Raw genomic sequence first — 13,128 nt, forward strand, 5'->3', positions numbered from 1 at the left:
TTGGAGAATATCCACAAAGTTTTCATAGGACTTTGGTAATGAATATAGAAGAACTAGGGCCTTGTCTTCGTCATCATATTTCACATCTATGTTTTCTAAATCTAAACATAGTTTGTTAAAGTCATCTAAATGCTCCTCCAATTTTTGCTTGTCATGCATTTTAAGATTAAAGAACCTGGCTTTTAGGAATAACTGACTGGATAGAGTCTTCTTGAGGTAGAGATCTTCCAGCCTTTTCCAGATTTCTGCCGCCAACTTTAACTTCGATACCTCCCTTAAAACTATGTCTCCAAGACTCAGGATCAAAAGACTGTATGCCTTTTTCTTGATCTCCGCCTGAGCCTCCTTCTGCGCGGTAGTTAGAACTGGTGTCGTGCTTTCAGTTGATGTCTCGATTACCTCTGATTCCAGCTCCCCTTCTAAGCCTTGACTGCAGAGGAAAGCTTCCATCTTGATCCTCCATTGGCCGAAGTCGTTGGTCCCATCGAATTTGTCGATGTCGTATCTTGCTGCAGTTGGTGCCATTGGGTTTTAAGTATCTGATTCTATCTCCTGAGGTTTCTTGATGAATCTTGAATGCCACTGAGATTGAAGGCTCTGATACCAAGTTGTTGGAATAATTCCCAGCATCGAATCACTCAATCACACTCTAATTCACGACCGAAACACTCCCTGAATCACTCACTCGAAACACACACAAGATTTTCGATAAATCAGAAAACAGATCAACAACCAAACAATCAAGAACACCAAGAATTTTATCCTGGTTCGGTCTTTTGCAAGACCTACATCCAGACTGCCCTAGGCGCTTTTATCTTCACTATCTTGAATGAACTCGAAAGGATTACATGCACTAATCTATCTCTCCAACCTTATACACAGAACTGCTGAGAGTTTTCCCTACCAAACTACAAAGATATACCCTCTAAGTATTCCAGTAGAAACCAGCGCATACTCCCCTCTTTCTCTCTTCCCAAGACAGAATAAAAAGCATCCCCTAAAGCTAACACTCGACCTCTATTTATGTAACATAGAGGCGGTAACAGAATGCTATCAAAAGACAATCTATCGGCAGTTACAACTAACTAACCGATTAACAAATTTGCTAACTAACCATTTTAGAAACAAACCTTCTAGAATAAAACAAGTGATATACAAATGCTTGACAGTAGAAAGGAAAAACAACTCTCTTAAGATGTACAAGCTAATCTAATTCAAGTGATTTACAACATAGAACTTGAACAGGGGTTATAGGAGATGAAAAGATGTGAGGAATAGGTTATGTGATCCGTAGCTCTAGAGTCTAGGATCCAGGTATTAGGATGGGTATTTTCTAAAGCATGTAGAGTAAGAGAGGAGGAAGAGATACCTATGAGTGCAAGAGAACATGTACCTTTCTCTGCCTTCTTGTCGAGAGATTCCAACAGGCTCCTTAACTTTTCAATTTTAGCTTTGTTAAGCTCTAGAGCATCTCCCTTTTTTGGACTCCTTTGCTCAATTTGTTGATGGCTATTGGCCATACAAACTTGTCTTTTTGGCCTCTTAGTTGTCCTCCCTTGGATGGCTTTCCATGGAGCTTCCAACACTTCTCTATGGTGTGCTGGGGCTTTTTGCAATAAGTACACCATAAAGAGTCCTTGTCCAATATCTTCTTCTTCTTCCTAGACCCCTTATTTTGAGTAGGGGCCTTCAGGGATACCAGAGTAGAGCTCTCTACTAAAGAGCTGCCCAGCATCTCTCCTCGTCTTCCTTCTTCTACATGTACTATAGAGATTAGAGATTACTTCATTTAAGGAATGTAGATCCTCCTTATCAAGGATTTGAACCCTCACTGCATCAAACTCCATGTTGAGGCTTGCGAGGAAGTCATATGTCCTTTCCTTCTCTACAGATCTCTTCTATAATGTTGCATCCTCACTGCACTTCATCTTAAGGCACTGATAATGATCCAATTCTTGTCACAGAGTCTGCAACAAATTTGTATACTCTGTAATGGACCATGAACCTTACTTGGTAGTTGCAACTTTAGTCCTTATTTCGTAGATCTGTGCAGCATGACCGTATCACTGATCTTCGGGACTATGGAGTTCCACAACTAGGACATCACTAAGGAGTCCTCCTGATCCCATGTTGCAAACATGGGATCACCCTCCTTAGGACTGGTTCCCAGTAGGTGGCTTAGCTTCCCCTTCCCTTTCAGAAATGTGTGGATCAATTGGGACCACTTCAAGTAGTTCTTACCATTCAACCGATAAGATGCTTGAAGATTCTGTAGTTCTCCTTCTAAGACACCATTGTTTCCAGCAAACGGAACCTTTGTTGTACCACTAAAATTAGCCGAATTTGGCATGGGATTGTGGGTATTGGACATCCTGTCCTATGAAAGAAGATTGATGAAGACCATGACCATCAAAGTCACAAAAGGGCAGTGATTGATGTCCTAAGGCTTTGATATCATGTCAAGAATGATGGGAAAAAGTATTCTATCTTATTTCCCTTGAAGGGATAATTGAATTTATGTACTGGCTGCCTACCAAACTAGGAAGTTTCCAAATCAGAATAGGAAGGTTTCCAAATTTAGAATTGGAAACCTGTACAATTTAGGATACAACTAATTTAGAATGAGATCACAACCACCTATCTTCTAGAAGATAAACAATACATGTTTAGAAAGAAAAACAATCAAGTGATATGTTTTTGCCCAAGAACGAGGACAAGATCAATTACTCATTGTTGACACTTACAGCTAAAATAAGATGAAGCGACCATAAAGGCTAAAGTAGTAATATCCAGGAAAATAAAGACAACTTGCCACACTCGTTGTTTAACTCATCTGTGGTAGGCAAAATTTTTAAAAACTCTGAGATTTTCTTGGCTGAATTTGTGCGAATTACCTTCTTAGGATATTTGGTGAGGCAGTTGTCACATTCCAAGGGTATTGTTGGTTTTCTATAATTTTGGTTTTCTGTTTTTAATTTCCAATTCTGTTAAGGTTAGTTGTCTTGTAGTGAGGTTGTTAGGATATATTCCTTTTTGTCTTGTAGCTTAGGCGGTTAGGGTGCCTTGTCTTGTTGCAACTGTGGCTTCTATATATAGAAGCCACAGCCTCGTTGGAGGATAGCATGGAATTGAAGAATGTTCTAAACTCCCTCTAATTATTGTCCGTGATCTCCTCTTCTTCTTTCTACTATTCTCTTCTAATCTCTCTCTCTCGGTTAATTTCTCTCCCTCTCATTTGATTTCTTCCCCAAACTTCTCTTAATTTCCAAATCCCTTTTCACACCCTAGTTCAACCCTAAGGGTGTGACAACAGTGGTCGCGAGACCACATGATGATGACCTTCTAGCTAGGAATCAGCCTTCTCTAGTGCGACCATCTGCCTTCTCCATGAGTTCGCCTGCGGCCAACATCTACCATCTTCGGTGCCAGAGTGCAGCTCTATGTTGTGTCTTTTCATCTTTTTTGATGATTGTGATGGTTGTTTGAGTTTTGTGCTGCAAACCCTTTTGTCTTCCTCGTCGATCTTCGTTCTATGACCCTTCGCTTTCTCTAATGCAGTTTCATGACCGTGGTTAGGTTATCCCTTCAATGGCAACGGTTGTGATTGCGATTAAGGGCGACGGTGATGGTGACAGTTGTGGTTGGGGCTATGGCTATGGCGGACAAAGTTAAAGGAGATGACCGGAGATGAAGGAGATATGTTGTGGCCGACGATCGCAGAGAACTTCACCATCTTTGCTGCTCTCTGTCTCTTTCTCCCCCTCTGAACTCTCCATCTCATTGCTCTAATACCATGTTAATTTTGGACAGAAATAACTTCTCTCCTTTATTATTCAGATCGAACAAATTTATACACAAAAATGGTAACTGCTCATATGGTGGCAGTTGCACTAAAAAAAAACTGCCACTTAGAAAATAAATAATTGTACTCCTAAATACAAAATTGTAATGATTTTCTACACAAAAGGGGTGATTGAAATGAACAAAAAATGAAAAAAAGAAAAAACCATAGGGACCTCAAATGCTCAGTTATACCGGAGGTGTTTGTAAAATTGACCCAACCCACAAGAGGTCTAGATGGAATTTGCCCATCTTTTTTCTTGTTCGGAAAAAAATGTTTGTCAAACATATCTGCTATCTTTTTCGAAGTTATCAAGATGTGCTCTCATAATATTTGTTTCTCTACACTTTGAGTAATTTTAATAAATCTTCTTTCCTTCGCTCGTTGATCGCCCCTCATTTACAAATACATTTTAACCTTTATATTTTATGCATTTTACTTGGCTCAATTTCCTTGTTTTTTCTTTAGCTAGCTTACATATGCTTTGTTCCTTTTATGTCTGTACAAACTTTTATAATTTTTTTAACCTTGCTTTACTAATTGCCTTTTTGCTTTTTTTTTTTTGGCTAAAATATACGTCTTTAGGTTTCCTTCATTGCAGAACAGAATATATTTGAAGTGTTTTAGTAAGTTTTTTTGGTTTTGATTTTTTTTCTATTGTCTCTTCATTTCATTACCAAAACTTGTTTTGGTTTGGTGTTTTCTCGACTCTCCAAAACCTGTTTTTGTATGTTTCAAATAACAATAGCCATCTCAATCCATATTGTTTTAACCTTATTTTCTACAGAAAATAACTTGGTTTATACCTTTTAAATTGCTCCAGGTAATTTTTGGGCTTCGTTTGTTATTATTCTTCCCCCATCATTTTTTGATATCTACTAACATAACCATAAAGCCTGGTATTACACTACAGTCCTTACAACATATGCATTCCTTTTGTCTCATAAGAAAACAATCTATTTAGGTTGGTAGTTAATGAGCCCATTTTTATACTTGACCAGGTGTTTCACCCATTTCTTGAACAGGGGATATTAGCTTATGACGAGACCATATACCTTGGCAAAATTCAAGATAGTTCTTTTCCTTCTTGTTTCTTTCTCCAAAACCAAAACATCCACGCACATCTCTATTCCCATTTACTGCTGTTGTTCCTTACATCACTTCTCGCAACCCCACTTGTGGTTTGTATTAACAATATTCAATTTTTCCACCCTTTTGGAACAACTTGGAACTGTGATAACTACCTTCTAACATTTTCACATCTGCTACCTCATCCTTCAAAGTCTTTTCCGTTAAAATCCCTACTTCATTCTTTGCACAATCCTTCCGTGTAGCAAAGTGTATATCCAACCTCAGTTGACGTTTTAGCCTTCTCGCTACTCCATTTGTCTCTTTGAAGGAAATGATGTTGTTTTCTCTGCTAATCATTACATCCAACCATTTCCATAAATTTGTTGACGAATGCTCTCACATCCGGGGCTAGGATTCATGATCAGATAGACATGAATGAGTTGCAGAATGTTGTCAATACTTTTGTTAGTCTTTCTTTTTTTTGATTTTCTTTTAATCTTGTTCTAAAATCTAACATTAAATGGATTGTAGTTGGTTAACTTATCTGCCAAATTAAGGAGAGCTTACCTGATCACACATATCGCCTTGCTAACTTATTATTATGTCTCCTGCGGTTATTATCTGCATAAAGCATGTGCAGCTTTTTCCTGTCTGCTATCTGCCTGTTGTATATAGGTTGCTGGTATGTTGAGATACTCTAAATGCTTTCTTCATCGTTCAATTGACTGTAGATTGGCACAAGTTCTTTTGGAGCATCAGCTCATTATACTCATCGCTTCTCCACAAAGTCTCATGGGCGCATTGCAGGTAGATTTGGAAGGTATGTTCTTTTTGTATTTATTCGATATTAATTTTACGGATATGTTTTGGTGTGATATTGGCACACACCCAGCCATTTTAATGGAAAGTTATAGCTCCCCATTCCAAGGCTGATTGTTTGATCCTGCATTTTTGAAGATACAATAGAAATTTTGGCTTTAAAAGTTTTTAACTGTTTGGATTTTTATCTTGGATTTTTCTGGTATTTGGAGGTTATCATAATTATTTGTTCTAGATTGGGAAATATGAAGACCATTTTTTAAAGCTAAGTTGACATTCATAAGAATTAGCGGATTCTTGAGAAAGTCGTCATAATAGGTGACAAAATCTCATCAATTCTGGGATAATGATGCCCTTTCGTTATCAGTTCCGGAAAGGTCTGCTCATGTAGGAGAGAGCATACCCCACTTAGTGAGTGAACGTAATTAAAAAAATGCTTATATGGGCATTGTTAAGCCTATTCTAATCATTCTATTGCAGGGCCTAGCAATATATTCACATATGTCTTTCAAGCCTTTAGTCATAAATAACATTATTCTAATCATTCTATTGCAGGGCCTAGCAATATATTCACTTATGTCTTTCAAGCCTTTAGTCACAAATAACATAGAGTTTTGGGTTCTAGAATCTATAAAATTATGAAGTCCAAGGGAGGGATTGACTGTTGATTCCCGGGTAAAAGATAAGGAAGATTGGCTATAATCTCAAGAGATTTATTAGTCAAATAATCCTTAGTTTAGAAGCTAATCTTATCTTTAGTTTTTGTAGGATACTTTCCTATTCTTGTATAGTCAACCTTTCCTATGTTTGGTCTACTTGACACTTGTCCTTTTCTCCATTATTAGTTTGTGTTAGAAATCAACAAGTGGATTCCTTCCTATTGTGGTTTCTTTCTTGTTATGCATTGCTGATTCCTAGCGGATTACTTGCTGTTTATTGGTTCTGATTTGATTTCCTTGTATTTCCTTTTATGTTACGGTTGTAGTATCTTTCCTTTGATGTACATATTTCCTAAGTTAGTTTAGGAAACCTTCTCTCACTAGGGAGCTGCCTACTCTGATTGATAGGTGTGTATATATGCTGTATTTTTTTGTTGAATAATGATAAGATTGGACAATTTCTTCTTCTTTCAACATGGTATTAGAGCCTTAGGTGCCATCAACGAACTAGGGTTTCCCTCAGTTGTTCATAGTCGAAATTTTCTTTGATCCAATCTTCTTTCACAAACCTAAGTTATGACTGAAACTGTAGAGTTCAGTAGCACCAATGAAGTCCCATTCTTGGGCAGTTCCAGTAGCAGTGTGGTCACCGACAGTGAGTTGCAAAATATTCAACCAAGCTTCAGATTGAATGGGAAGAATTATCTCAAGTGGTCCCAACTCATTAGGATGTTCCTGAAAGGCAAGGGAAAGTTGAGCCACTTGCTTGGAATGGGACTGAAAGAGAGTGATCCAGCATTCGCCTCTTGGGATGAGGAGGATTCTGTAGTCATGCCCAGACTCTAAAACTCGATGATTCTAGAAATCAGTGATACCGTGATGTTCCTTACAATGGCTAAGGAAATCTGGGAAGTAGTGAAGATCACCTATTTGAAGGTAAATGATGCGGCCCAAATATATGAGATTAGAACCAAGGTAGTAGCCACTAAACAAGGCACTCGATCCATAACCGAGTATGCCAACCTTGCTGCAGACCTTGTGGCAGGAATTAGATTACTATCAATGTATCCAAATGAAGTGCTTTGAGGATGCTGCCGTTCAAATAAGGTTTGTGGAGAAAGAAAGAACTTATGATTTTTTTTTTTTTTTTTTGATAACCCAGGTTCCGAGCTTCGCCCGACTAGTCTTGGGGACGGGTGGCTTTTCTTCCCGAGTTCAACCATCGGGTAAACCCAAATGCGGTCACAGCCTATACACACATAGAGCATGACATTCAGTTCATACCTCCACATAGGGCAAATGCCACTACAAAGATTTGATCCTTGATACTCCTTATGAAACTTCACATGCTTTACCGCTGAGCCATGCCCGTGGGGGAAACTTATGACTTTTTAGCTGGACTAAATGTGGAGTATGATGCAGTTAGAGTTTAGATTCTTGGCAAAACGGATTTTCCTTCCTTGAATGAAGCAATATCCATAGTGCGTGCGAAGGAAGGGTCTTGGGCAGGAGAGATGGGCTAGAGAAGATAGGAAAACTGTGGATCTAGGTAAAGCCACAAACAAGGATAACTTGTGGTGTACATTCTGCAAGAAACCGAGGTACACCATTGACAAATGCTGGAAGCTTCATGGGAAGCCAGCCAAAGGTGGACAACGAAAGGGGCACACCTGTGTGGTTAATGGGCAACGGGTTTCCTTATGCTATCAATAACCAGTAGGTTGTGGAAGAGAAAGCTCCAAAGCAGGCTGAACTGATGGAACTCAACCGGGAGGAGATAGAGAAGTTGAGGAACCTACTTGGGACTCTTGAAAAGAGGCCGGGGGTAAGTACTTCAAACTTAGCCTTCACAGGTATAACTTCCACTATTTTTAACTTACATGCTTCAAATTCAGCCCTTAAAAATACATGGATCCTTGACTCTGGAGTCACAAACCATATGACACATTCCTCACTCGAATTTTTATCCTACAAACCATGCCCAAGCACAAAGAAAATTGTATTGGCAGATGGTTCTCTAACTACTGTAGTTGGAATAGGGGATATTCGTTGTAATGCCCTAGCCCCACTCCCGGGGGTCATAGTAACCAAAGGTTACACCAAAGGCCTTTACCGAAGGTCGACTATGCCCTCACAAACAAGGGAATAAGATAATGTGGGCGCCTTGGGTGGGGTCCAGGCTTCGTCGCCTCTGGCCATCAAGAGCTCGAGGTCTAAAATTCATAAGCAACGGAGGGACACTCGAGTCTCGCATCGAACAACGTCTTATAGGTAGAATCAATGAGCTACAATTTAAATGTATTTATCGGCCAACGCGTAAGACTACCATTATCATAAAATAGTCCCAACCGACTAATACAGAATTTAACATAAACACTAGCTAACATCGTCTATTTAACACACAATAGAATATCACAATAATTACAAGTCCACTCAACCCATACTCTACCATGCATTCTCCCCCTTCAACTGGCTGGTCGTCGACACACACCGCCTTCCCTTTACTGGACCCCGAGCTATCTGTGTGGTTAGTGGGGATGGAGGGGTGAGTTTCGAGATTCAATAAAGGTAATATACAAAACAGTAAATTAATAAACATGACAAACATAGATAATGTAAAGTGAATTATGCATGCAGGCTTCGTCCACCTCATCCCTCTTGGGCTCTTGGTGGCCCTCGATGATTTTCCTCAGGCCCTAATGCAAGCTTCACTAGTCCTAAATCCATAGATTTTCCCTAGGCCCTAATGCGAGCTTCGTTAGTACTAAATCAATAACGTCATGTCTAGACACTCCCTCAACATCATGTATAAGTCATGCCAAAATAATTTACACGCAAAGCATATTAACCCTTACCGAATTTACGTTTACGATATTTCTGGTGGCGCCTCTCTAATTCGCCTAAATAACTGATATCGCGTCTCAGTTTCTCTCTAATTAAAATTATAAAATGACACGATTAAGCATGCGAATAATTCTAACAAATACCGACATTAAAATAATTCTAACAATTTCTATTAAATTAATTTGAGTTTATTTTACTTACGTTTTATCCCGCGTGTACAATCAGACAAAGTATTTGTAAGTTGCTCTTCATTGTGGTAAAATTTCAACAGAGGAAGCCTTAAATAGGTGAAGAAATGGCCAAAGCATGAAGGAAAAGCTTGGGGGCCGAGGCTTCACCCAGGAGTTGCCACGTGGCAGCGAAAGACAAATGCAGGTGGCTGGTAGTCGTGTGGTGTAGCAAGGCCACGCTTGACAGCGTGCATGTTGTGTGCGTGGCCCCCTCCCAAAATGATGCCGTTTCGGCATCCTCCTTTACTGAAAAATGCTGATTTTTTTCCTTCTAGCGCCCTAACTCGATCCCTCGCCCATGGCTTGGACCCCTCGTGCGCGTGTCACCCACGCTGGCTGCCTCCTCAACCATATATATGCGCCCATTTATATTTAAGGTATTTCGAGCGTCGGTTCCCAAAATTGCACTTACACTCGGCTGCCACTTTCCAAAATTTCATTTCTACCCCCAAATCTTCCAATTATTCACAAATACACCCTCTTGCATAATTTCAATTAACTTAATATTTTTCATAAATTTCTCCTAAACCATAAATATTCAATAAATAAATAAATAATTCATCATAACCCAAAAATTCATTATTTTCCAATTAACCACAATTTCCCAACAAACCATAAATGAACTACCATAAATTAGATATTCCCCATTAAATTTCCTTAAGGCCAATAAATCCCCAATAAACCATAACAATTCATTTTCCCACATTCCAAATTACATATTGTTGAATTAGACTTACCAGTTTAGGTGAGTTTAGATGATTTAATCTCTCACAAAACTCTTCCACTCTCTCGGATTAATTAGTAATCATATATCGAACGAAACAGAAAATAAAGAAATCACGATTCAAGATATAAATCAAAAAGATTAAACCACAAGACACTGATTTTATCTTGGTTTGGATTGCAAGAATTGCAACCCTACATCCAGCAGTCAAAACACCCCCTTGAGCAGCTTTCTTATTTCGTTTGTGCAATCAGTATACAACCAATTCCCTCCCTCCTATTCCTGAGTACATCAAGCCTTCGTTCCCTAAAGATTACAAAGCTATCTCACAATCACTACCTTTTTTCTCTTGGAACAAACAATACTCGTTACAATAGAAATGAGAACTCTCTTATGCGTGTCTCTCTCGGCTACCCCTTGCCCTCTATTTATAATAGAGGGCGGACATCCCAATATAATTGACTGGGATAAAACAATTACAATTTAACCCCTAAATATATACTAATAACATTTAGGTATTATTTCTAACGATCTATTTACACTCTAGCCAATAAAGCCACTGCTGTCTTCACTGATCTTCTAGGATGACTTGAGGCAAACATATCAACAATACTCCACCATTTGCCTTGAGTTTTCTCCACCCGATAACTGGTCTTGCTCACCTCCGGGGATGCTTGACATACCTGACCACTCAAACATAACAGACCTTAAGAATATTTAAACAATGTAGTAGTTTAGATTTAGGAACAACTTTGGTAAACATATCTGCTGCATTCTCATCTCCTACAATTTTTGATAGGATTATTATTTTCTTATCAAAAATTTCTCTAATGAAATGATACCTAACATCTATATGTTTGGTTCTTTCATGGTGAGATGGATTTTTAGCTAGATGAATAGCACTTTGGCTATCACACATCAATTTGACCTTGACATCTATGCCTAAGAGTTCACTAATAATACCTTTAAGCCAAAGACCCTCTTTAATTGCTTATGTTAATGCAATATACTCAGCTTCGGTGGTGGATAAGGCCACCACTGGTTGGATGTTAGTTTTCTAGCTAATGGTAGAACCCCAAAGTTGGAAAACATAGCCTGTTTAGGATCTTCTTTTATCTAAATTAGTAGCAAAATCTGCATCTGAGAACCCAAGAATGCAGGGATTTCCTTCCATCTTAACTCCACCATAAGCCAAAGCCATACCTAGAGATCCTTTAACATACCTAAAGGTCCATTTGACAACATTCCAATGGGCCTTTACCCAGATTGGCCATAAACCTGCTAGAAACACTCATAGCATGAGCCAAGTCCGCTCTTGTACATACCATGATGTACATTAGGCTTCCAACTGCATTAGAGTAAGAGATCTTACTCATCTCCTTAATGTCTATTTCATCTTTAGGGGACTGTTCATGGGATAACTTAAAATGTTGTGCAAAAGGAACTGAGACATCCTTTGAATCACATGTATTAAATTTCCTAGCCAGTTTGCTTAGATAAGATTTCTGAGATAAAGACAGCTGCCATTGCTGTCTACTCCTTCTGATTTCTATGCCTAATATTTTCTTGGCTTCTTCTAATTCTTTCATCTCAAACACTGATTTTAATCTCAGCTTAAGATTCTCGATTTCTATGCCTAATATTTTTTTGATTCTAGACTAGCTTGGGAAGGGCCTGAGGGAAGACTTGGTTTGTTATGAGGTTTGTGCATAGGATTTTGGGAGTAGCAGCTCATGGTTTCTTGCTTGCTAGTTCATGGCTGCGACAGGTTTGTTAGGGACTTGGGTGCCAGTGTCTCTTGTGTGGACCCCAAGGACTGTTAAATGCATATTTAATTATGCAGTTTATTCATGACTTGTGTTTCATGGCCTTGGTGTGCTGTTGCCCATGGTGCGCCACGCATCTACCAGTCGTCTACCAGTCACCTGCCTTTGTCTTTCGTTGCCACATGGCAACTCTTGGTGAAACCTTGGCCCCCAAGCTTTTTCTTCACGCTTTGGTCGTTTCTTCCCCTATTTAAGGCTTCATTTGTTGAAATTTTACTGTAGTGAAGAGCAACTTACAGATACTCTATTGGATTGTATAGACAGGAAAAAAGTAAGTAAAATAAACTCAAATTAATTTAATAGAAATTGTTAGAATTATTCGCGCGCTTAATCGTGTCATTTTATAATTTTAATTAGAGGGAAACTGAGATGCGACATCGGTCATTTAAGCGAATTAAAGAGGCGTCGCCAGAAATACCATAAACGTAAATTTGGTAAGGGTTAATATGCTTTGTATGTAAATTACTTTTGTCATGACTTGCATAAAATGTTGAGGGAGTGCCTAGACATGGGGTTGTGGATTTTTGACCGTGTGAGTCTCAAGATGGGGTCTTAGAAGTAACCACTAGGGGTCACTAAGATCCTGGAGGGTGTGGTGGACTGGCATGAATGCATGATTCATTTTACATTATCTATGTTTATCATGTTTACTAATTTACTGCTTTGCATATTACCTTTACTGAGTTTTGGAACTCACCTCCTCCATCCCCACTAACCACACAGATGGCTTGGGGTTGTGTGTCGATGACCAGCCAGTTGAAGGGGGAGACAATGTAGGGTAGAGTGTAGGTTGAGTGGACTTGTAATTATTGTGATATTCTGTTGTGTGTTAAACAAACGGTGTTAATTAGTGTTTATGTTAAATTCTGTTTTAGTCGATTGGGACTGTTTTATGATAATGTGAGTTTTGTGGAGGAGAGTTCATATTTCAATAATGTTTATCCTCAGGGAGAGATTGAATTCTTGGGAGGCAGTGATAGGGAATTGTTTCTTCCTACTCTTCCTTCTTCTTCCTATCATCACTCTTTACCTCATCCAAAGGATATCCCACAGGATTTTCTAAATATGATACCTCGGGAAAATATTCAGGTTACTTCTAGTCCACTAAACGTAT

The 13,128-nt window shown here is 38.9% G+C and overlaps 1 protein-coding gene across 4 annotated transcripts in view; it reads left to right on the forward strand.

Moving 5' to 3' along the window:
* LOC127814215 (chaperone protein dnaJ 13) overlaps window positions 1-13,128 on the forward strand; it is a 96,936-nt gene that overhangs the window by 39,435 nt on the left and 44,373 nt on the right. For all 4 annotated transcript variants that reach the window (XM_052355574.1, XM_052355573.1, XM_052355571.1 and 1 more), the window contains exon 6: window positions 5,644-5,732. In XM_052355574.1, coding sequence (XP_052211534.1) covers window positions 5,644-5,732 — 89 coding nt within the window. The remainder of the gene's footprint in view (window positions 1-5,643; window positions 5,733-13,128) is intronic.

The sequence above is a fragment of the Diospyros lotus genome, chromosome 12 (genome assembly GCF_014633365.1).
Source record: "Diospyros lotus cultivar Yz01 chromosome 12, ASM1463336v1, whole genome shotgun sequence".
In the NCBI taxonomy this organism is placed as follows: Eukaryota; Viridiplantae; Streptophyta; class Magnoliopsida; order Ericales; family Ebenaceae; genus Diospyros; species Diospyros lotus.